Source organism: Hemicordylus capensis, chromosome 6 (genome assembly GCF_027244095.1).
Source record: "Hemicordylus capensis ecotype Gifberg chromosome 6, rHemCap1.1.pri, whole genome shotgun sequence".
Taxonomy (NCBI): domain Eukaryota; kingdom Metazoa; phylum Chordata; class Lepidosauria; order Squamata; family Cordylidae; genus Hemicordylus; species Hemicordylus capensis.
The window spans coordinates 28,190,724-28,215,087 of NC_069662.1; the positions used below are offsets into that span (position 1 = coordinate 28,190,724).

The window sequence follows — 24,364 nt, forward strand, 5'->3', positions numbered from 1 at the left end:
TCCAGGGGCTGCGCAGCCCCCGATCCCCACATCCCCCACTGGCTCCGTGTGGGCAGCCGATCCGGCCACCCGCGGCTGCTGCCTTGATCATCTGCGGGGAGAGCGGGCTAAGCCCACTGTCCCCGCTAACCATGTTCAGGCTCTTCGCACTGATCATGTGAAGAGCCTCCTTTTCTTATTTCTCCAGAAATACAAGATTTAGAGAGAGGCCTGGGGCGTGTCTGTTCTCTATGGATGCTATCAGCAGCCCCTTCCTCCAAAGCTGCTCGTTCACCTGTACAAAATGCCTCTTTCTGAGCAGGTCAGGCATGGAACAAGAGAGACCATAGGAGTCAGCAAAGAAGTCATGGAGAAAGGTGGAAAAACCTCCTGACATACAGCCATTGAAGAGAGGAAGGCGAGTCCTGCACTATCCACCTGAAGCTGCACCTCACACGTGCCCCTCCTGGAGGCCTGAAACTGATAAGCTTCTCACCAGAGCAGCCAGCAGCCCAGAGACAAATTATTAACAGAAAGCCCAAGACAATCCATGTGTCCCCCATTCACCCTGGCTTCAAAAAACAGTGTGTGGGTGGAAGTAATGTGAATCAGATGTTGTGTCTCTCGTCTATGGACAGAGCTCGTTGTGTCTGTTACGTCCCACATAGACTGGTGTCTATGTTACCAAGACAATCTTTCTTATCCGCCTCCCTTGGGTCAAAAGATAGTTTCAGGGTTTTACTCTCCACCCCCCACCCTTGTTTTTACTGTGCACAGTTTTGTAAATTCACTGGATAAGCGTAGATGGTCACCATCCATGATGTGAAACACTACAGAAAATTCAAAGCAGGCTCATGGCCTACCAAACAGTATTTTCTGCCACTCTCTCAATAATTTTACCCCCTAAGGCTTACATGTTAAGGGACATTAATCAGTATTTAGTCAGGGAAAGGGAAAGTGTTTTTGAAGGGTTATGTTGTCATGGAAATACTGAAGCTCCCTGCCACCAGAGAGGGAGGGAGAGAGACCAGGGGAGGTTGTTCCAAGACATATTCTCTACATATTTTCAAATGCAGTGTTGTGATTTTGCTGTCTGAATGGGGAGTCCAGGATTTGACAAAGGGGCCTTAATGTTTCTTTAGTGGCTGTGGATGGTTGCTGAATGGGCATTTCATTCGCCTTCAGGGGGGGTGAGATCTGAGAGAACTTGGAAAAACCTGTGCGTGAGAGAGACAGCAGCGAGCAGTTTGGAAGAGACAGAAGGAAAGAACAGAATGTTTCTAGCTGCTTCTGGACATGGGTACCGGTGGGGTTCTTCTCAAGTTGCTCAGTAGATTAATCGGTGGCCTTGCGGGAGTGCCTCTTGCCACTTATGCGTTGCTTGCATATTTGTAAACAAAGAAAATATTTTTAAAATGTCTCTCCAGTGCTCTTGCATCCAAAGGAAAATAAACCTGGTAGTTCAGGATTATCCTACCTCAGGATTTCTCTAAGGAGTGGGGAACTTGTATCAATACATTGTAATGGTGAGGGCTAGATAGTTGCGCATCTCTTTTTTCCCTTAATATGTTTGTTACCTGTATCTTATTCTAGAGTTCCACAGCCAAGCTGAAAATATCAACTTTAGTAACTAACTCTCAACTGCAGGGTCGTTATGTTAGGTGCAGTCTTGATAGAATTTTTCCATGCCACAGCTGAATATATATTTTACTAAAGTGAATGTTGTCTGTTCAGCTGTAAAACTCATTATTATTATTATTACATTTATATCCCGCTCTTCCTCCAAGAGCGGTGTATTACATACTTGAGTTTCTCTTTCACAACAACCCTGTGAAGTAGGTTAGGCTGAGAGAGAAGTGACTGGCCCAGAGTTACCCAGCTAGTTTCATGGCTGAAGGGGGATTTGAACTCGGGTCTCCCTGGTCTTTGCCTCTTGGGAATTAGTTACTGTATGCATTAAGGAGATATATAGCAAAATCCTATGCATGTTTACTCAGAATTAAGTCCCACAATGTTTAATGGGGCTTATTTCCAAGAAAGTATGCACAGCATTACACCACACAGAAGGTTGTTACTCCTTATAAACAGGCTTCAGAGGATGTAAAGCTTTTCACTCATTGTAAATGGAGTCTTCTGTATATGAAGTAGAGTCTCCAAGGGGAAGAATTTGGGTTGAAACAGATCAGAAGAGCATGAGCAAAGCTCTCCCCCCACCCAACTTCAAAAGTATGCATTTACATACAGATGCATACAGATAGCTAATTAATGTATTAGTTGTCTAAATCTCATATGATGAATCCACTACAATGGGGTGACTGTTCTAAACTTATAACAATTGTTATGAAAAGCCACCAGATGGCATGATGAAGAAAATTACTCAAAGTAGTCCAATTAAAATTAAAAGGAAAGTAATTTGTCCTTTTAATCCAACGGGACTACGTTGTGTAATTTTCCTCATCATGTCAGCCACCATAAACAAAATAACTTTTATAGCTGTTGCCTATACAGTAAATATTCTCATGCTCTCAGGGTAAAGACTTGAGGGGATCTCTTTACTGGTTTTACAGACCTCAGTTACATTATCTGGCAAGTGTTTTTTTGTTTTATAGAAAAATCATCATTCAAACAATAACTACAGAAATCTATAAATCCACTTGCCAGCGACAGGTTTTCTGGTGAACAGGAGACCCAACACTACACAGAGCTCATCACCAGAGTTCTCAGTTCCACAGCCATTTTTTAGAAAGTAAGAAGCCACAGGGATCCTTTCTGAGCAGTAGGAGTAGGCTCCCACTGTTTCTTACCATCTCCATCTCTCAGTGCAAATGACAGAAGACCTGCTCCCCTCCTAAGGCCTCTGCCTGTGTGCCAGAAAAGGATCTGAGGGAAGAGAGGGGATTGGAGGTGACCATCATTTGAATCTGCAGATGGGTAAAACAAGAGTTCTGAAACAAAACATATATATTTGTGCAGGGCTGCTCAACTTCAGCCCTCCTGCAGATGTTGGCCTACAAGTCCCATAATCCCTAGCTATTGGCCATTGTGGATGGGGATTATGGGAGTTGTAGTCCAAAAGCAGCTGGCAGGGCTAAGTTGAGCAGTCCTGTATTTGTGTCATCGCAGCAATTATCTTCTAAGAAACATTTCCTCCTGTGTGAGAGACAGCATAGAGCAGTCATACTTTCCTCTGGAAATTGTGGGATTTGTGCCTTTGACATGAATGTCTGAATAATGAGTCAGACCATTTGGCTCAGAACGGTTAGAAGCAGTTCTCCAGGATTTCACAATTTCCCCAGGCCTACCTGAAAATGACAGGGATTGAAGTACCTGGGACTTCTGCATGCATTTGACACTGAGCTACAGTCCAGCCTCATTTGCAACATGCATAACTAGTATTAATATCAAGGCCTATTTAATTGTTTCTAACAGTCATCCGCATGTAGAATCAGCAGCTTCACTGGAAACAAATACTCCTGAAGAGCAATCAAGTGTGATCCAAATAACTTGTGGTGGGGTAGGAGGACCTAGTGGGTCTCGTCTGCTAATCTGGAAAGTTATTTGGCAGGTGCTTCATTCGCCCCACCCGTTCTTCCAAACTTCTATTCTTTCCCACCCCTTTCTGTCGTGAAATCTGTATGTGCAGCTGCTAACCTGATTATGCTGAAGAGGCAAAGAATGTACTTTGAGCCTCACCTCTGAAGAATATTCAGGAGCTTCTGCCCCCTAGAGGAAGAGTTCTGAATGTGCAGCACACATGAATGGTAAAGGTAAATGTGATGTATAGTTTGTCAAAGGCATAGATTCCTTTATTTCCACAAAAGACTATGACTTGAGTAAAAAAAAAAAGTTGCTCTGATGAGGCATAAATAAACAAGGAAAAAGACATCCGAACAAATGGTCTTAACATTTTTTCACCATGCAACTTCCAAGATCTCGAAGAAAGCGCCTTGCTCAGTTCTGTTCCCTGACATTTGAGAAAGTGCTCTTGGGCCCCACACTTTCAACGTGCATATTTTAAAAGGGCACCTCAGGAACATATTAAGTTGTCCTTGTAAGCAGCAACAGATTAAAAGAGAGCAGTTTGCTACAAACAAGGGAGCTGTCTTGCATGCCATTTGGAAACCTTGTGACTGATAAGATTATAAGCTTATTGACACCTCAGTCTGATAATCAAGAGAGAAAGAACACTGACATGATAGCAAGCAGCTTTTACAACACCAAGGGTTTGCTGCTAGAAAACTCCTATAAACCACAGAAAGTTTTGCAGACTGTACTTAGTTATATGGGGCAGTTATAGCCTAGTGGTCAAGCATGAGAGGTAGAAATTAGGGATGTGCACGAACCAGTTTGGAGGCCCTTTTACAGGCCTCTGAACTGGTTCAAACCCCAGCCGGCTTGAAGGTTCAACGGCAGGGGGTGTATGTGTGACTTCAAGGGTGGGGGAGGAAGAACTCACACACACACCCGGCCACATTTCCCCAACCAGCGCACGATTCCCTAAAAGCCCAATGGGGCGGCACCATACTTCCCTGCTGCCCCGCCCTGCCATTGTCTGGATATGACCGGAAGTACTAGCTGCGCCTGCACGCGCATGTCGCACCCACGCACGTCAGGTGCATGCGCGTGCAGGCGCAGCTAATACTTCCGGTCATATCCAGACAATGTCGGGACGGAGCAGCAGGGCGGTATGCTGCCACCCTGACAGGCCTTTAGGGAATTGTGCCCCAGTGGGGGAAACACGACAGGGTGGGTGGGTAAGTGCCTCATCTCCCATCCTTAAAGCCAACCCCCCCACCCTGCCGTCAAATCGGCCCCTGCCAGTTCCGTGCACATCCTTAGTGGAAAGCTCCCTGTTCAAATTTTGCTCCTGCCACAAACTCACTAGTTGGCCTTAGGCAAGTTTGTAGTTGTATTTGTAGTTGACTGTCTACGCACATGCCAATGGTGCTACTCCAAGCTTAGAATGTTCCACAGTGGTGCATCACAAACACCCTCATTCAATGGCAGTGATAAAGGAAAGGAGGCCCAGGGCACTAACAGTGGACATTCTCCAAAAGCTACAATGGAGACCTTAATCTAGGTCTTCCTAGAGTAAGTATGCAGACAACAGGAGCAATTCTGCACACGTATATATGCAGCACTGGACTCTGCACTTCTCTGTTGTACTTCACAGCTTGCATTCCAATGCCCAGGACTGTGATAGAGCTGGCATCTAACCACACATATATAATGTGTGAATTGCATTTTCCCCAAACCCTATATTGGCAGCTGCGAAGTATGCAAGAAGCACAAAAGGACAGGGCTGCATCTACAACTGAACAGGGGGGGGGGCGGAATGTCCCTGGGCTCCTGAGGAAGGCCCCCCACCCCAGCTGGGTGAAAGCTTCTTGTTTATTCTCTTCCTCATACCTCTCTGAGCAGAGGCCCATCTTCACTTTATGTCCCAGGGTCCACTCCAACCTTGCTAGGCCCCCTGCAAAAGGACAATGCTGATCAGCAGGTCTGTACTTTAAAAAAAGGGGGGGGGGGAAGCAAATGGAATACATTTTGCAAATTAAGCCAATGTATATCCATGTGCTTATTTTACACAATTTATTATTTGTCAGCTACAGAGAAAGAGAAAAAAGTTCCAGGGAGCACTGTAACACCTGCCCTCTGGTCAGTGATTGGTTCTGTAGGATAAAATTCCACCAGGCAGTTTTTATCCTAATAGTCATATGGACTAGAAACATGCTTGGAAGAGGTAAAAACAACAACACAAAACTAAGTTTTTCAAGTGGCCAAATTCTGTGCTCAACAGGACGTGTGGAATACACAGAGAGAGCTCTGCCACTCACGTTCCAGGTACGATTTATTACAGGACACAGGATAGTGCTGGAGCAGGGAGAAAACCATAGTGCCGGTATGTACAACACACATCCAGCAAAGCTGGAGTGTAGTTTGGTGGGGGTGCAAAGGGCATGCAAATGGCACTCTCCATCCACCACAGGGCACACCCAGGTGCTGCTGCAGATTGGAGCACGTGTGCAAATTGCACAAACATGTTTCTGTTCGTGAGAAGACAACCCCACAAAATCAGCCAACCAGCCCTTTCCCCCCCGCTATCCGTCCCGATGGATTCGCTGGTGCTGCAACAGGTTGGACGGGTGTGCAAAGCCCTTCTGGCAGACGGGGCACTTGTAGGGAGTCTCGCCTGTGTGCACCTTCTCGTGCACGGCCAGGTAGGCCAGGTCTTTGAAAAGCTTGCCGCAGTGCTGGCACCGGTGAGGCCGCTCCGTGCTGTGGACGCGCTGGTGTTGCAGGAGCAGCGAGGGCCGGGAGAAGGCCTTGCTGCAGGCCCCGCACGCGTAGGGGCGCTCGCCGGTGTGTGAACGGGCATGGATCGCGAGGTACGAGGACTGCTTGAAGGCTTTGCCACACGTCGGGCAGGCAAAAGGCCGCTCCCCTGTGTGCACCCGCTCGTGGGAGGCCAAGGCGTTGGACTGCTTGAACGCTTTGCCACAGAGGGCGCAGGAGAACGGCCGGTCGCCCGTGTGCACCCGCTCGTGGACCCGCAGGCTGTGTCCGTAGGAGAAACGCTTGCCGCAGACGCCGCAGGCGTGGGGCTTGTCGTCGCAGTGCTGCCGCTGGTGCAGGAGGAGGGGCCCCGCGGCGGGGAAGCCCTTCCCGCAGGCCGCGCAGGCAAAGGGCCGCTCCGAACAGTGGGTCAGGGTGTGCCGCTGCAGCTCGTAGGGCGTCTTGAAGCGCTTGGCGCAGGCGGCGCAGCGGTGGGGCCGCTCCCCCGAGTGGATGCGGCGGTGCTCGGCGAGATTGGACGCCCGCTTGAAACGCTTCCCACACAGCTCACAGCGGTGCGGCCGCTCCTCTGTGTGCACGAGGGCATGGCTCTTGTAGTCCGAGTGGCGCTTGAAGGAGGCCTGGAGGGGGGGAGGGGGGGACAGGGCAGAAAGGACACAGACACACACAAGGGCTGAGCAAGCACCACCGCGGAGATGTCCTCCAGCACAGACAACCACGGAGCATCGGATCCCGAGGGCAGTGCAAAGTGAGGAGATGTCCAGCTCTCTAAGCTTCTGCATCACTTCATAACTGATCGTGCTTGCTTGCTTAAGAGGCCTGGATGGCTTTTTTGGATAGCTGGTGGCTACTAGTTATTGGGCGTAAAAAGGGGCTGCACCAAACATCAGCCAACAAAGAGGAGGAAGGATTCATGGGACATTTTATATATAATAATATTTTCCGCTTAAGTCCTTGGAATCCCCCCTGCCCTTTTATTTTTGGACGAGCTTGTAGATGCATCATACCTGCTTGGGTAGAGGCCGAAGAAAACAATTTGGCAATTCTGAGATACCAGACTGGTCGGCTGGCAAGGAAAGCCTTGGGTTCTGCCAAGAACAAGCTGTTGGTTTTCAGAAGAACGGGTGCTGCTTTAAAGACTAGCATGCTTGATTCCCCCACTTGCTTAATGTCTAATTGCATATAAACAGAGTATTGGGGATAGGGTCATAGCTCAGTGGTAGAGCATCTGCTTAGCATGCAGAAGGTCCCAGGTTCAACCCCTGGCATCTCCAGGAAAGGCTGGGAAAGACTCCTGCCTGAAACCTTGGAGAGTCGTTGCCAGTCAATAAGAACATAAAAACAGCCTTGTTGGATCAGTCCCAAGGCAACTCTACTCCAGAATCCTGTTTCCCACAGTGGCCCACCAGAGGCCTTTAAGAAGCCCACAGGCAAGAGATGAGTGCATACATCTAGATGGACCAATAGGCTGATTTGGTATAAAGGTAAATTGTGCCGTCAAGTTGATTTCAACTCCTGGCACCCACAGAGCCCTGTGGCTTTCTTTGGTAGAATACAGGAGGGGTTTACCATTGCCTCCTCCCGTGCAGTATGATATGATGCCTTTCAGCATCTTCCTATATCACTGCTGCCCAATATAGTACCAGCGGGGATTCGAACCGGCAACCTTCTCCTTGTTAGTCAAGCATTTCCCCACTGCGGTATTTTTTTCTAATTTTTATTTTACTTTACATTTTATAGCCCGCTCTTCCTCCAAGGAGCCCAGAGCGGTGTACTACATACTTGAGTTTCTCCCCACAACAACCCTGTGAAGTAGGTGAGGCTGAGAGAGAAGTGACTGGCCCAGAGTCACCCAGCTAGTTTCATGGCTGAATGGGGATTTAATGGGGTATAAGGCAGCTTCTTGTGTACTCTCTCCTCACAAGGAAAATGTGGGAAATCTGAAACACTATGTTATTTGATTCCTTCAAGCTGTGAAAGTCTCTGTCTCATTGGATATTCAGCCCATTCTGAACACTCAACATGAGCAACCAGTTTATTTTTAATTTAAATTTCTAGTGTTTCCTCCTCCCATATTTACCACTCAGAGAAGATTACCATTGCTAAAGGGCCACATCTGGCAGTGACCATAACAATAAAGATTCTGATTCTGACCACACCCTCCTTTCCCGCTTTCACCCTCTTACCTGGCACAGCTGGCAGCGGAATGGGCGCTCCTCATTGTGTACCACCTCATGACTGAACAGCTCCCATGCCCGCTTGAAGGCCTTGGCACAGAGGGCACACTGGAATGGCTTCTCATCCACAACCACCTCCCGGATCTCAAACTCCTCCCCTTCCCCGCTGCTGCGCTCCAAACACTGCCGCGGGAGGGGCGAGACGAGGCATGCCGCATCGGTGGCGGGCACCAGCTTGGCCGAGGAATACACCCCGTGCTCATCTATCAGCTGCACCAAGCCGTCTGAACAAGGAGTTGGAGCGTCCAGCTTTTCTTCCACCTCCTGTTGGTTCTCCAAAGATCCCTTCATCTTGCAGCTATCTTTCCGCTGTAGACGACTCCGCTGGGAAGGTCCTGCTTCCTCTGTGATAGCTGCAGGCTTCTCTGCCTCCTGAGCCACAACCCCCTGCTTCCTACAGTGCTGGGTTTTGTGATGCGAGAGCCAGAACAGCCGCACTTCTGTATCTTGGTCCTCAGGATCCCGGGTGGCGGTGGGGACATCTTTGCCTTCGGAAGGGACACAGAGAAAAGGGATCTTGCTAGAGTGGCCATGAGAGCTTCTGCCAGAATCCATATCTTTCTCACCATCGCTCCAGTCCTCCAGAGACACCGGCAGCTCTGGCTCTTCAGAGTCATTCTCAGGCACAGGTGAGAAAGCTAACTCACTAGTGTGAGAAGAGGAGCTCTCCATCAGGACAGGTGCCAGTACTTTCTCCAGCAGTGCCCTCTATAAAAAGGAACAATACAATAAACATTTATATAGCAACTACTTTGTAGAAATCAGAACACTTAACATACATTCTCAGCCTTACAACATGCTTCCATATTTGTATGTCCATACCACAGACGGTGTTGCCAGGAGTTGACAATTCCTCAAGGGCACTTTGCTTTTACCACAAATAAAGGACTGAGGCTTGTCTAATACCACCTCGAGTGTAGCAGTTTCCTGCACTAGGCGGGGGTGGGGTGGAGGGGCTGGTCTAGAAGCCTCCAAGGTCCCTTTCAATTCTTAAATTCTAAGGATCATGGCTCAGGTAGAGATTTAAACTCTACATGACACTGATTCAAAAAGAGAACACATTTTCTGACCCAGTCACAATCACCCGGCAAGCATAATTTGGTTTTCTTCAAGCTCTTGAACTCCTGGCTATAGAGTGGATGATGGCTCTGGCATTAGTATGTTCCAGAGGTAATCGGCATTAACTGCAGTCAGCGCTTCTGTGAGCCAATCAGTGAAAAAGCAGATCATATTTTCGCTGGCACATTAAAAGTCATTCCTCAACTTTAGTGACAAAAATTCATGCAACAGAAAGCACTTCAGCATAAAAAGGAGTACTCAACCCACGTGCAGATTTACCAAGTGTGGCAAACGCACTCAGAACTATTTTACTATGTGTGTACATGAATATCGTGGCCATTCAAGGCTTTGCATCTGCTACACAAAAGCAGCTTCCCTTAGGGTTTTTGTCATGTTCTAAGCAGTCCTAAGCTCCATGATAAACATGCAAGAAATGTCATAATTTACTTATTTATTACATTTTTAATATACCAGGATCTCCCCTCCTTTTATCCTCTCAACAGTCCTATGAGGCAGGTTAGGCTGAGAGAGAGGGACTGTTCCAAGGTTCTCAAGTGAGTTTCATGGCAAGTGGACATTTGAATCCAGGTTTCCCTCAGTCCAAGTTCATCACTATAACCACTACACTGCATTGCATTGGCTGTTCTTTGGAACTTGTTAACATTTTGTCAGTTCACCACAGTTTGATTTCCCAAGATGCTTTGCAATATCAACAAAGAATATATATACACCAGTCTTGCCAAACATGTGAGAGCGGGGGAAAGGATCCTATTTGAAACCACATGTGCTAGCTACTGGGGAGTGAACAGGGGAAAAGGGACGATTACATATGCCTTGCAGCTGAGGGAGTGTGTATGTGTGTCTTCCTGAATTTTGTGGGGAGCTTAAGTTTGGGTAGGGAATACCTTCTAGAAAAAAGTGGTGATGGAGAACCAACCATACCTGGAAATGCTGTTCCTTACATCCCAAATATGTCAGATCTCAACTGTAATTGCTGGAGATTTGGGGAAGGGATGTACTCTACTCATGCTCAGAGGTACACCTGTTTAGTGTTACTTTAGCATGTTCAAAAGCAGAACCTTGGTATTCCAAACAGGTTCTGGAGCTTAACCCTCAAGTTTAAATTTAACCCCAGAGTTCTCTTCCATTCTCCAAAATACCATCTAAAGTGGTTGTATCAAATGAGTTGGGGACCAAACACAACTTCAGAAATGTCACTACTCTTATCTAAAATGATGGAGTCAAAAGATCTACTGCATGTTTACAAATACTTACTTAAAGGAAATGCTTCAGCCAGACACAGACTATCTGTGAGTGAAATAGAACATGGAATCCAGCACAGTGATACTTCCAAAGCAATAAGAGGCAGCAATATTATCCATCTCCTCAGTTTCTCTGGGCTTCAGGATGAAACTAATCTGACAAAAAAAACAATACTGAGAGTTTACTGGACTCTTCAGTGATTTGCAGAAATAGGAGTAACACAATCATAAATACTGCTGAAAAATCAGGCTCCAGGAGCCATGACATGTGATGTGGCATTGTCATCCGATAACATATTTCTGGCAGGAATTTTACCATAGTATAAGCTAGGCAACCTGAACTCCAGACAGTCTGCCCTTCATCACAGTCATTTTAGGAAAAACGCCAGCGATTTGGGCAAACACCATAAGCGTTTTGTTCTTCAAGAATCACTGACAGACACCATCTTGTCTTAATGTCAAAGAAAACAAAACTCCACCTAAAGCAAACAAGTGGCACCAAGAATCACTGAAATTTGCCTGCAGGAGAGACAATATCAAATCTTTATTGTTACGGTCATTTGACCAGCAAAAGAGAGACAATAAAGCACCATTCTGGGCTCTTGAAATAAAATGGGAAAGGATTACTTTCAGACAAATGAAGAAGTACCCTTTAGCGGATAGAAATGATCATGTTTACCACCTGGCAATCAGCCACTTCTTTTATTTGTTTTAATCCCTCTTTCTTTCTTTCTGTTAAGTGAAATTTAAAACAAAATATTAAGAGAAGAGGCCAAGAGATATTTGCTGTTGGGAAAAGGGACCTATGGGAATTCTTGTATTATAATTTTTAATCCATAAAACGTTTCCATCAACAGTTAATAAGAGATAGACAGAAAGAATGATTAAACTGAAGGTGCTTCCTGTTCAAGTCTAATCAGAGTCCTCCCCCTGCCACTTTCAAATAATTGATCTGACGTCCCTCCCCTCCACCCCTTTACTAGGGGGAGGTCCCTCCTTTCTGCCCTTCCCCTTCATGGATCATGTGCCGCCAAGGGGAAAGAGCTACTATTGACAACGGCTGAACCTCTGTCCCTGGAGTGACCCACCCCAGAGCGAGCCCCGCTTCCCACTCCAGGTGCGGCGCCCCTCCCTGCGTGTGTATATCTGTGCGGGGAAGAGAGGCCGACCGCTTCGTCGCCTGTAGGAGGCGGTGGGGGGCCGCAAGGGCATTGCTGTGTGACTCACCCTGCAACCTCCTTCCTCCGCCCCTTTCACGTCGGCGCCCCTTTGCAGCTCTTCTACTCCACCCCCCACCCCACCCTCGTGGCGCAATAAATAATTAAATTAAATTAAATAAATAAATGACTAAACATATCGCAACCCTCCTCTTCCTCCCTGCAGACCCGGCAGTACTTCCGACTGCTGGGGTTCCTTAACCCGCCTCCCCCTTCTATCGCCAATGCGCATGCGCCATCTTGCGGCGCCCCACGCCCTCGCTGGTGCGCGCGTTGCTACCAGAAAAGTGCGACCGTTCGGTTTACAATACATGCCCAGCTTTGTAAGCTTACTATAGTTTGTGGGGGAGGTGGTGGTGTTGGTTGGCGACGTTGCCCTCTGATTTTCTCTAGGCTGGCAGCTGTAGTTATCGTCTGGCATTTCTTATCTGACTGTTAGGGTTCATTCGTACACATTCGTCGTGCGTTTTAGGATTCCAGTTACCTAAATCTAGGGCAGGCTTCGAGCATAACGCAGGATGCTATGATAGTGAGGAATCCGATATCAGCCACTAAATTTGCTTACCTGGAAATCTGAGTGTAAGAGCGTGGGCTAGATAGAGCAGGTTTTCAAAGTTCACAATCCCCTATTGAAATCGTTTGGCGGATCTTTCTTTCGCTTATGTTTCTTTGATCTTCAATTCCAATAGTTCTAATAGGGCAACCCGCTCAGGCCCGCCCCATGACATGCTATTTATCCTGTTCAAGTCTGTAGAGTGTATAGACTAGGGAAGGCAAGGAGTTTAAAGAGAATAATAATAATTAATAATAATAATTCAATTTCTATACCGCCCTTCCAAAAATGGCTCAGGGCGGTTTACAAAGAGAAATAACAAATAAGATGGCTCCCTGTCCCCAAAGGGCTCACATTCTAAAAAGAAACATAAGACACACACCAGCAACAGTCACTGGAAGTACTGTGCTGGGAGTGGATAGGGCCAGGTACTCTCCGCCTGCTAAATAAAGAGAATCACCACGGTAAAAGGTGCCTCTTTGCCCATGACCTGCAGATGCTCAGAAGTGCTAGAGCAGGGGTTCTCAATCTTTTAACACTGGTATACCCCTTCTGTCCAAAGACTTCAGCTCAGGTACTCCAGAAATATTTTGAGAGAGAGAGAGAGAATGTGCACACAGATTTAAGCAGTTATGAGACAGGCTTCTGCAGACTATGTTACTCATGAGTACTCCCATTGAAATTAATGTGAAAAGTATACTTGTCCCATTAATTTCAACAGAAGTATTCAGTGCTGATTTTCTGAAACCTGACAGGTTGAGGGAAGGGTACTCTGAGCTTCAATATGTAGCCAGCCAGTCAGGAGCAGACGAAAAGGGTCTTCACCCCTTCTGTAGGTAGACACATTGCTAAAGAGGGATCAGTTTCAAACCAGCGATGCTCAGATGGGGAACAACAAATAGTGCAGCTGCAGCATGGGAAGGCAGGAAGTCTCTGAGTATCTCCTGGGAGCCCTTCAAGGACCCCTAGGGTACTAAGGGGTACCCCCTTTTGGGAACCCATGTGCCAGCGTGGTGTAGTGGTTAGAGTGCTGGACTAGGACCGGGGTGATCCGAGTTCAAATCCCCATTCAGCCATGATACTAGCTGGGTGACTCTGGGCCAGTCACTTCTCTCTCAGCCTAACCTACTTCACAGGGTTGTTGTGAGGAGATACTGAAGTATGTAGTACACCGCTCTGGGCTCCTTGGAGGAAGAGCGGGATATAAATGTAATAAATAAATAAATGGCAAGCATCAAAAAAGTCCTTATGCTGTAACTTTAGAGAAGGGAGACATGAAATGCTCATAAAGAGAAGCACAGCTGGATTGACCTTTGACACAGATAATGTAAATTAAACATGATAGCTAATGCTTGAATGCAGAATGTGCACACTTTGAAATCCACTTAAGGAAGATCTAAGCAAATGTAAAAGGAGGTAACTCTGGAGCCTTATTCACACAATATGGCCAACACATGTATAATCTGTGTACAGTGTACGCACATACAGATCTGTACACAGGTACAGTTATTCACATGTTACATTGATCACACGCATAGTACTACACTTCCTATTTGCATCCTGCATTTCAAGGAACCTGCACCTAGATTCATGTATAAAATGAATGCATGTACAGTCATTCATGCAACATGTACATGTGTACAGATACCTGAACACATGTATAATATAATGTCTTAATAGGGCTGGGTCAACATATGATGTTTCCTAAGCTGGGAAACAGCAAAAACCCAGCCTTTCACTGACCAGCTTGGAAGAACGATGCCCAGAAATATAGTTGTAGCATTGTGTTCAGTGCTGCCAAAGCAGGAGCAGAGAAATAGGAGGAGACCAGGTGTAGGTTGCCATAGCAACCATTTTGGTAGCAATGAATAAGGTACCATGGGACATGCTCTAGGCAAGGGAGCAACCTCTGTAGCAACCCCAGGTTCCAAAGTGCTGCTCAGAACAGGTTGCTATGGAGACTGTTCCCACCAGGAAGCAGGGGTGTCAGCACAAAGTTAAAAAACAAAACAAAACAGAAAGGCTCTAGAATAAAAGCAAGCTGAAGATGGTGAGCAGACCATCAGACCACCATACCTGTCTTATATTTAGGTGTTTGCTGTTTCACATTAACTTACAGTGTCTCCCGTCCCCTGACACACATACACATATATTGGCCCCTTCACCATAAAATTCCTGGCTTTATGCTTTGCTGCTATGGAAACAGTTTCCCCCAAGAAGCAGTTGTCTCCGCAGGCCCAAGATGAGCCTTTCCTCCCCTTGATAGGATTCCATTTCATATTTTATTCCTTTTTGGATCTTTAGAACACCATACCTCTGAAGGCTCAGGGTGAATAACTAAATAACATAGAACAATGTTAGGCAAACATATTGTAGAAGAATGCCTTGTGTCTAGATACCACCCCTGGGAATCAGTGTGTGTGGGGAGAGGCTGAAGTAAAAGAGACTTCTGGGCACCTGCAGCTTGTGTGATGTGGCAGAGGAGTTTTCTAAGACAAGGCTGTGAGAAGAGAGAGCAAGCGAAAGCTGCCTTGTATCTTGCATTGAGTGGTTAGCAAATATTCTCAAACTGGATCCTTGTGATCTCCGAGGGATAATCTGCCTGGTGGAGCTGCTGGAGTAACATGACAAGATTTTATATTAGAAAAATAAATACAAACCAGCCACTCAATGATTTTCCTGATAATTGTGTGAATTTTATAAGGTTTTGTGTTACATCTAGAAAATTCTCAGGTTTGAAGATTCAACTGGTGAAGCAGCCCCCCCCACACAAGATAGTTGTGATGGGACCTTTCCACTGCTGAAAGTTACTTGTTGTGCTGTTAAAAGACATGCATAATTCATGGAGAACAAATCAATGGCTACTAGTCTGGTAGCCGTAGGCCACCTCCAGCCTCAGAAGCAAGGTGCCTCTAAATACCAGTTGCAGGGGAGCAACAGCGAGAGAGAGGGAAATGCCCTTACCTCTTGCCTATGGGCTTCCAAGAGGCATCTGATGGGTCACTGTGTGAAACGATGCTGAACCAGATAGGCTTTGTGCCTGATCCAGCAGGGCTGTTTTTCTGTTCATTGCCAAGGTGGGGAATGTGGCACACAGAGGTGTCTTGGCTGCTTTAATTCTTACGAATATTTATTTTATTTGCCTGGAAGGTATTTTGCCCTCTCCCCTATTTCTTATTAACTGTTGATGCAAATATTTCATGGTTTAGGAAACATTCATTATTAATATATTGCATTATATACGTAATATCCTCCCAAGAGCAGACCCTCCATTTCTAGATAGTGCTTGTGTGCCCTTTAACAGCTGCCAAACAGGCAGAAACTCAGCAGGTGAAAATAATCATGAAGTGAGGGGCTGTTTCACCTAATGAATCTCTGCCTGACACACAACTGCAAAAAGCACACAAGCCCTGCCACCATGACTGGTGGCAGTCTTAATTCTAGAGATGTGCACTGAACTGGGCGGGGGAAGTTCAAAGGCGAGGGGGGGGTTGACTTTAAGGGCGGGGGTGGGTGCACTTATCCCTCCCTCCACTTCCCCCGCCCCAGCGCTCTATTGCAAACTGGTCCGGCAGGGCAGCAGCGTACTTCCCTGCTACTCTGTCCACTGCTCAGACCAGAAGTAAGCGGAAGTACCTGGTGCCTGCGATGTGCATATGCATGCAGCCGAGTACTTCCGCTTACTTCCGGTCCAAGGAGTGGATGGGGCGGCAGGGAGGTACGCTGCTGCCCCGCCAGACTGGTTTGCAATGGAGTGCCAGTGGGGGGAAGCGGAGGGAGGGGTAAGTGAACCCCCCCACCCTTAAAGTCAACCCCCCCGCCTTCAAACCGGTTTGGAGGCCCATAAAGGGTGCCCAAATCGGTTCCATGCACATCCCTACTTAATTGTACATGCCCTTACGCTTTGAATTTGCTGCAAGGAGGGCATCTGGAAGCATCTCGTAACTGGTTCTCCCTCCCCAGCAGGGGGATAGGAGGCCAGGGATTTGAAACCTGCTAACCCTTAACCCCTGCTAACTGGGCAAAGATGCACCTTTTTTACTTGGTAATTCTCTTTATTTAGCAGGGGGAGAGTAACTGGCCCTATCCACTCCCAGTATATTATATTATTATTAGTTTGATTTCTATACCTCCCTTCCAAAAATCGCTCAGGGCGGTTTAGTATAGTATAGTATAGTATAGTATAGTATAGTATAGTATAGTATAGTATAGTATAGTATAGTACTTCCAGTGACTGTTGCTGGTGTCTAACTTATGTTTCTTTTTAGATTGTGAGCCCTTTGGGAACAGGGAGACATCTTATTTATTTATTATTTCTCTATGTAAACTTTTGTTTGGAAACTTTTGTTGAAAAGCTGTATATAAATATTGGTTGTTGTTGAAGTAACAGAAAGCAGTGGTCTGAACAATGATAAGGCCTTCCACCTGAAGCAGCCATTTACAACCCAATGTAAAAGTTTGCATCCTGCTTTCGAATATGGGCTCCTTTTATTCCACCAGTTTTTATTTTACCAGTCTATAGGCCACCTCCAGCCTCAGAGGTAAGATGCCTCTCAATACCAGTTGCAGGGGAGCAACAGCAAGAGGGAGGGAATGCCTTCACCTCTTGCCTATGGGCTTCCTTCACCTGCTGTCACTGCCAGCCACCTCATTTGGCCACCCTCCTGGCTCCCCAGGCCCATCCTCCTTCCATTGAATAGGCTCCCAGCCAATGGAAGAAGGATGTACACATGCTCCCAATGGGTTGATGGAAGGAGGATGGTCCTAGAAGCCGGGTGGCAGGAGGCAGAAGCAGTTGTCAGCACCAGTGATGGTGGGAGGATAGGTGGGTGGGCAGCCAGCAGGGCGGGGTGTGTGAGTTAGAAGTGCGCAGGGGTGCCAACACAAGTGGGGACACTACCCGTGCTCACTATGTGAAAATAAACAAACAATAGATAAACTTTATTTGTTCGCCGCCCCATAACAAATGGCTCTCTGGGCGGCTTTTATTTATTTTTACATTTATATCCTGCTCTTCCTCCAAGGAGCCCAGAACGGTGTACTACATACTTGAGTTTCTCCTCACAACAACCCTGTGAAGTAGGTTAGGCTGAGAGAGAAGTGACTGGCCCAAAGTCACCCAGCTAGTTTCATGGCTGAATGGGGATTTTGAACTCGGGTCTCCCCGGTCCTAGTCCAGCACTCTAACCACCATACCACGCTGGCTTACAACACACATTAAAACAAAATAAAAAACACACAACACATTAAATCATAACAGACAAAAAAGGAGGGGGGAGAAAATACAAAATACAATATTTAAAATACATTTTAAAAAGTTAAAATCAGATCAAAAATTTTAAAAGGCCTGAGTGAACAAAAAGGTCTTTACCTGGTGTCTAAAAGAACAAAGTGATGAAGCCAGGTGAACCTCACTGGGGAGATTATCCCATAAATGGGGTGCAACCACCAAAAAGTCCCTCTCCCTAGCAGCCACCCACCTGCCTCACCTCGTTTGGCAGGGGCACCTGGAAGAGGGTGAAACTTGGGCCTACTCTCTCCTATTTACGCCCCTGTGGTAGGAGAAGCCTCCTATGTTAGTTCAGGAGCTGTGCATGCTCCTGATATTTGATTGTCAGTTAAGAACAAGGTTGGAGGCACCATCCATGATCGTATGCTGAGCAGCTGCTGGGTCAGAGGGCTCCCTCCTACCTAGTAGCTGTACCGAGGTCTTTAACAAGGTAGGGCAACGAGTCCTCCGACCCAGCTGCTGTTCAGCATACGATCAGGGATGGTGCCTCCAACCTTGTTTTTAACTGACTGATGATCAAATATTGGGAGCATGCAGAGCTCCCCTACTGGGATACGAGGTTTTTCCTACCCTATTCTTGCTCATGTGAATGGACCCATTGCATATATATTTCCACACTATAACATTCCTCATCCACACTACAGACTTAAACTATTCAACATGTCTTCCTTCTTTCTTGGAAGCACTGGGAACTGTAGTTCTGTAAGCAGCGGTAAGATGGGGATGCCTCACCAAAGCTGATATCAGTTTGTAGTGCAGGTAGGACCTTAGCATTGGATACCTGATAACATCTGTGAAATTAAGTACTTTCTACTAGCTGTGGCTTGTGTATCAGCTGCAGGCCCTCCTGGACAGAGATAACTTGGTCACCATTATCCAAGCTGCCTGCTGGCCTGTTTCCATTTCTGAGCACTATTTAGAGTGCTAGTTCTAACTTTTGAAGCCCCACTATGGCTTGGGACTAGATGTAAAGGTTGGGGCGGGGCTGGGCAGGGGAGAACCGGGGGGGGGGGAGAGTTCCCCCTTCAAAAAAACAACACACACACACCCCAGTTCTTTTCAGGGAAAGATTTCTGGGTAAAAAACGGGGGGATTTTTACTGGGGGTTTCCGCCAGGCATTCATCTCCCTATTTGGGACCAGTGTCCCCTTTAACAGGGAATTACAGATGTTGTTGACAGCAACTCCTGTTATCCCCAGCCAAAGGCTATTGCAGCTGGCAATGGTAATCAACAACATCTGGGATTCCCTATTACAGGGAACACTGCTTGGGGCCCAAGTATCTAAAGGACTACTTCCACATGAACCTGCCTAAATACTGAGATCATCCTCTGAGGCCTTCTTCATGTGTCTCTGTCTTCTGAGGCTTGGCAGATGACAACTGAAGAAAATACTTTCTCTGGCATGACACTCTGTCTGTAGATGCTCTTCGTAGGGAGGCTTGCCTGGTGCTGAGTTTTCTATCATTCCAATACCAGGTGAAGACTTAAAAAAAAACCACCCCAAAAAACACGCTACTCAGGCTTTCAAAGCTCTGCTTTTAATGACTACCGTACTAGATCAGTTTTATTTTGCCCACTGTTAGCTGGTCCAGCGAGAGGTTAAGGCCTCACCTGCTCATCAGTGATCCTGTTGATGCTAGTTGGGAGAACTCAGGAGCTGTTAGTAGGGGTGGCCCTTCTATTAGGCAAGATGAGACAGTCGCCTCAGGCAATAAATTATTGGAGCATCAGCATGGCAACAAGATGCCCTTTTGCCCCCAGTTTTTAAACAATGGAATAGGAGGGAGGGTGAGGGGGGGTGAGTGTGGTTGTGGGGGGTGGACGGCATTTGGTAGCATTCCTCAGGTGCATAGAGGTCTTATTTTATTTATTATTATTTATTTTTGAGCTGCTACTGGCTGTTAGATAGCAGGAACACTGAAAGGATACAGTAAACACAGCCCATGGGTTTTGCTCAGTGACTCAGTAATGTCAATAAAACAGTAAATGTCCAGAGGGAAGAATGTTGTGAGCCCTGCTGGGAGAGGAGCTAGTCTAACGCAGGAGGGACTCCATGCTGGGACGGTCTGGGTGACAGCCAATGCTTTGAAATAGTGGATCTGTCTATAAGGGTGAGGATATTAATCTTTTTAATGGAAAGGAACAGACAGCTTCTTGCACGCCCTGTTCTGAAAAGTCATCATAAGGCAAAGCACAATGAGGATTGATTTGCCATAGGTTGTGTTCACAGCAAACCAGTACAATTTACAGTTTTAGATTACCTGGAATCCATTTTTATTAAGTCAAAAAAAACCGTTTGGATTTACTTCTGCTACGTAAGGAAATACGCACTCAGCATTTATTTAATGCATTCTCAGTGGTCAAAGCACTTCATACATTTGCTTAGCAATTCTTGGAAGAGTCCTACAAGCTATCACCCCCATGTTGCAGATAGCGCAGGATGGGGGCTCATCCTATCAGAATTGTAGGCTGCCTAAGGTCACTTAGAGAGCTCAGGGCTGAGGCAAACACTGAACTTAGGACTTTCTGGTTCAAGGATATTATTATTTATTTATGTCACTTAAATTTTTCTTGGCACTGTACAAAAATTAAAAACAAACAAACAAAGGTTGTGGCTGTGTAGGTTTACAATTGAACAGACACAATCCAAATGGGATGGGGAAGGAAAGAGGAAAACAACCCTTCAGGTACCAACATTTTAGTTACATACTGATCAGATGAAATGGCCACTGAGGGAAACAGTTCTGGAAGGGAAGGAGCCAAATGGTAGCTGCAAGGGAGGTTGCAGAGGGGATGCAGGAGGGCACATGCTCCTTTAGACAAGGTTTACCCCACCCAGCTGCCCCCCATTTCTGTTCCAGAAATCTGACATGTAGGTCATACAGTGATGTCGTTGCAAATTCAGAAGTGCAGGCACTCTCCATGACAGCCTCCATGGCCATGCCCACCCCAACAGCCAGAGAAGCTGAGAAGTACCGGCAGGCTGTCCCTGCATGTACCTCCTCCACTGTACCCCTGGGGACACAGTTCACCCACCGATAAGTGCTCTTTGCCCCTTCTGTGCCCCCCTCCATTTTTTCTTCTGGGTCCCAAACTAGCCAACCTCTCCCTCTTTGGCAGTGGAATGGCAGTCATATTGGATGGATTAGTATCAGTTAGCCTCCATCAGCAATGACACTTGATCCCAGTTGCCTAGTCTTTTGACCAAGATTCAATCTGGTGACAGTGTTTCCTGGAACAGATTCCCAGATGTTGTTGACTACAACTCCCAGGATCCTCAGCTGCAGAGGCCTTTGGCTGAGGTGAATAATCAGCCTGTGCATCTGCATTAGCCTGATAAGGGAGAGTGAGGCAGCCTGGGGCTGGGCGAGAAGAGTGGGAGTGAGTCACAATGACACAACCATTTTCACTTAGACTGCAATGTTTAATTAATTAGATTGATTAAATCCTTTTTGAATAGCTCCAAAAGTACTTCTGGTTAACTGGGTGCAGATTTTTAAATATATATTATTTTAAAGACAAATTATTACAAAAGCTGCAAGTAGCAAGTGCCAACTCAGAAGAGGCATTTCTTCTTCTCTCGTACACAGGAAGGATTGTGTCTTATTGCTTGGCGTAATTGCATTGTCGAAAACAAAGTCTGCTTTTTGCTTCAAATCTATTTTTAAAGACAAATTACTGATACATTTATCAAGTAATACTTATTGATTTACCAGATACATTTAATGCCAGATACAGTTAACTAATTTACCGACTAAAACACCTGTGATTAACCAAGATTTGATTAGATGGAAGTCCTAGTTTTTACATTTGCAGTGTAGTTTAGCTTAGTAAAACAAAACAAAGTGCTTCGAAAAACATTAGGACTTGGTAGGCAGCAGGGCAATGGCCAGGGCCAGATTACGACGTTCTGAAGCCCTAAGCCATGTCAAGCATAAAAGGCCCCATAGCATTACAAACATATCTATCTCATTCTAACAAGGACAATGAAAATAGAAAAAAATAAAGCTGTATTTTTACTTAGAAAAGATGCAATAAAAACCTAACAAACTAACAAACAGTTACCTTGCAATAAACCTATTTGCATTAGAAATTCCTTTAAACGAAAATGTATTATGTATGCAAAGGCCCTTTAAAATGTGAGATCCTAAGATGGAGCTTACTTAGCTTGCGCTTAAATCTGGCCTTGACAACTGGGCTTGCTATTTCCCTTCCAGAAAGTAACAAGCCATAGCCCTTTAAGCTCTGTGCTTGGAAAAAGGAAAAACAACTCTCTTAGGGTCTGAGCCAGGGATCAGTAGGGCTTAGCTCTGGAACCTATTTTCAATGAGCAGGGCTTATTCTGAAACCTGTCAAACCACAAGAAAGAAAAGAGTGCCTCCGCTCATGTGCAAATTGGGCTTCCCTTCTGGCTAACCACAACTAGCCTCCCCTGCCATCTAATTATAGAGTAGCTGTCACTCACATATGTTCAGCAGTATTTACTACCTGGCGAGGCTACAGTAGATGGTGTTGAAACTGAAGCTAGCACACATGCGAGCAGAGGTGACCCTTTCATGAGGTGATGTGAGGCAGTTGCCTCAGGTGGCTGATTATTGGGGCAGCAGCAGGGCAGCAAGATGTCTCCCACTGCTGCCATTGGAGCAGCTCTTCAGGATCGATTTGGCCCAAGCACCTCTCTTCACACTCCTTACAAAGCCTGCAAAAAGCACAAGGAGAGACGAGGCGGCAGCTAGCAGCCTTCCCCTCTGTGCCACTTTCAAAACTGGCAAAGGTCATTTTTGATAGGGGTCCCACCAGGAAGATGGGGCAAGGCAGCATTAAGAGGCTCACCTCACCTCAGGTGCTGTAATGCCTTGGGCCACCCATGCATGTGGGCAAACTAATAGTAACAACATTTTTAAAAAAGGCTTCTCCAACATCTCCCCAGAAGTCAGGACAGGGAGAGTGATTGACCAGAAATATTCAGCAAATGATAGGAATTGTCTCTAGTACATGAGGACATGGTGCAGTAGCAGCAGTAGCCGCCCATGAGTTTGGCTGCCTCGTAGTAATACAACCCAAATATGTTTTCCTAGGAAGGCCCAGTGGAAAAGCTGTCCCACTTCCCCCAGTAGGAGTCGAGTGGCCAGGTGTCATGGCTACCCCTCATCCTGCCCTAGCCCTCAAGGAAGGCGGGTTGGAACACACCAGCTCCTTGAGGTCTTAGGAAGTCTCCATGACAACCCAGCCGAGAGAGTCCCCAGCCAGCCAGTCACCATGGAGACTTGGAGGTGGCAATGAGGATGAAGTGAGTGTGTGGGGATATGATACACATCAGGGACCTTTGTCTGCTCAGCATTAAAAACAATCGTTTGTGTGAACCTGGAAAAGGTTGACAAGGCTTTGGAGACCAACAGGGTGTGATCGGAGCCAAGGCTGTGGCCCACAGCCTGTTTGCTGCGTGGGGTGAATCTGAGCCTTGGAACATGTGGAGTCTAAATTAGGAGGCACCTCTGTACATATACAGAGTGCATTTCTGTCACCATGGAGAAATTGCAGTCAGCACCGCCACATCTATGATATGTGACCAGGGCCGTGAGGCCATCGTGTGGTTACACACAGCTAGGTTTTAGCCTCTCCTCATAGGCTGGCTCAAGCTTACCGACGTGTCCTGCTTTCGGTCCAGGAGTCGGAAGCAGGAAGGGCTGACAAACAGAAGCAGTGTGGCTGGCAGGCAGGCAGGCAGTGGAGGAGGAGGAGGAGGAGGAGGAGGAGGGTGGCTGGATGGCAGAGGCAGGTGAGCTGCAGGAAGGGATATCAAGGTGGCCCCAAGGGGCAGCTTGGAACACCATTAGTTCCATCCCGATGTAGGCCCATAGCTATAATGGAGAAGAGTGGGAGTGGGGAAAATGTCCCTGGGCCACAAGTGCCCATGTGACTTCTGGGGGTTCCAGAGACTCACCCCCCTCATCCCTGCCTCTTGGGTCACCTGGACATTGGGTGCCCACTGTTGCCCTGCTGCTGCTGCCGCCGCCACCACCACCAGGGATGGGGCCCACCAGCCTTTGCACACACCCCCACCTGCTCCCCCACTATCACCGGCCTGTCTCCCCTGGCCAGTTGTGACATGGTCTAATGATATCATGGCGCCAGCTTGCATCAGCACAGTGACTTCATCAGACTGCTTCATGGCCCAGCCTGCCAAAGGGAAGCAGGAGGACTGTCTGGGTGGCCTGTTAGCAGTGGCAGAGGAGCAGGGAGAGTGTGAGTGGCAGGCGAGTGATGGGTGGTGACGGTGGCAGCAGCAGCGATTCGGGCTGCCCCATATCTCATCCTGGGACCAGGGGTGTAGCTAAGGGAGAGGGGGCTCATGTTCACCCCTGTCCCCGGCAGCCCCTTGGAGTGAGGGAGATAATGAAGAAAATGGGGAGGGGTGGAGTTGGGGGGCCTGCAGGAGCTAGGTTCTTTAAACCCATCTGCTCCGTTA

At 47.0% G+C, this 24,364-nt stretch overlaps 1 protein-coding gene, 1 long non-coding RNA gene and 1 other non-coding gene across 6 annotated transcripts; 1 reads left to right on the forward strand and 2 right to left on the reverse strand.

Annotated features, from left to right (window-relative positions):
• Positions 1-5,812: 5,812 nt before the first annotated feature.
• LOC128329450 (zinc finger protein 501-like) lies at positions 5,813-12,759 on the reverse strand. Of its 4 annotated transcripts, none has more exons than XM_053260695.1 (4): positions 12,617-12,759; positions 10,848-10,990; positions 8,463-9,221; positions 5,813-6,896 (listed from the first exon to the last, which is right to left on the reverse strand). In XM_053260695.1, exons 3-4 carry the CDS (start codon positions 9,183-9,185, stop codon positions 6,081-6,083), a joined length of 1,539 nt encoding a protein of 512 aa, XP_053116670.1. In that variant the 5' UTR covers positions 9,186-9,221; positions 10,848-10,990; positions 12,617-12,759; the 3' UTR covers positions 5,813-6,080. The 4 variants fall into 4 exon arrangements, with proteins under 4 accessions (XP_053116670.1, XP_053116669.1, XP_053116668.1 ...); XM_053260694.1 differs by lacking the exon at positions 12,617-12,759 and adding an exon at positions 12,062-12,275 and having other exon boundaries at positions 10,848-10,985; XM_053260693.1 differs by lacking the exon at positions 12,617-12,759 and adding an exon at positions 12,062-12,275.
• TRNAA-AGC (transfer RNA alanine (anticodon AGC)) lies at positions 7,473-7,550 on the forward strand. The gene has a single exon. It is a non-coding gene; the product is annotated as a tRNA-Ala (tRNA).
• Positions 12,760-20,446: 7,687 nt separating the features above from the next.
• Positions 20,447-24,104, reverse strand: LOC128329452 (uncharacterized). Its single transcript, XR_008309654.1, has 3 exons — positions 23,540-24,104; positions 22,361-22,594; positions 20,447-21,553 (listed from the first exon to the last, which is right to left on the reverse strand). It is a non-coding gene; the product is annotated as an uncharacterized LOC128329452 (long non-coding RNA).
• Positions 24,105-24,364: the final 260 nt, after the last annotated feature.

What these genes read in the sequence shown, in the direction of transcription:
- LOC128329450 (XM_053260695.1), bottom strand. Translation starts at nt 9,185, where the DNA reads ATGGAGAGCTCCTCTTCTCACACTAGTGAGTTAGCTTTCTCACCTGTG. An exon ending in TCCGCTGCCAGCTGTGCCAG is followed by an intron (nt 6,897 to 8,462) that starts GTAAGAGGGTGA and finishes CCCCCCCTCCAG; the next exon opens with GCCTCCTTCAAGCGCCACTC.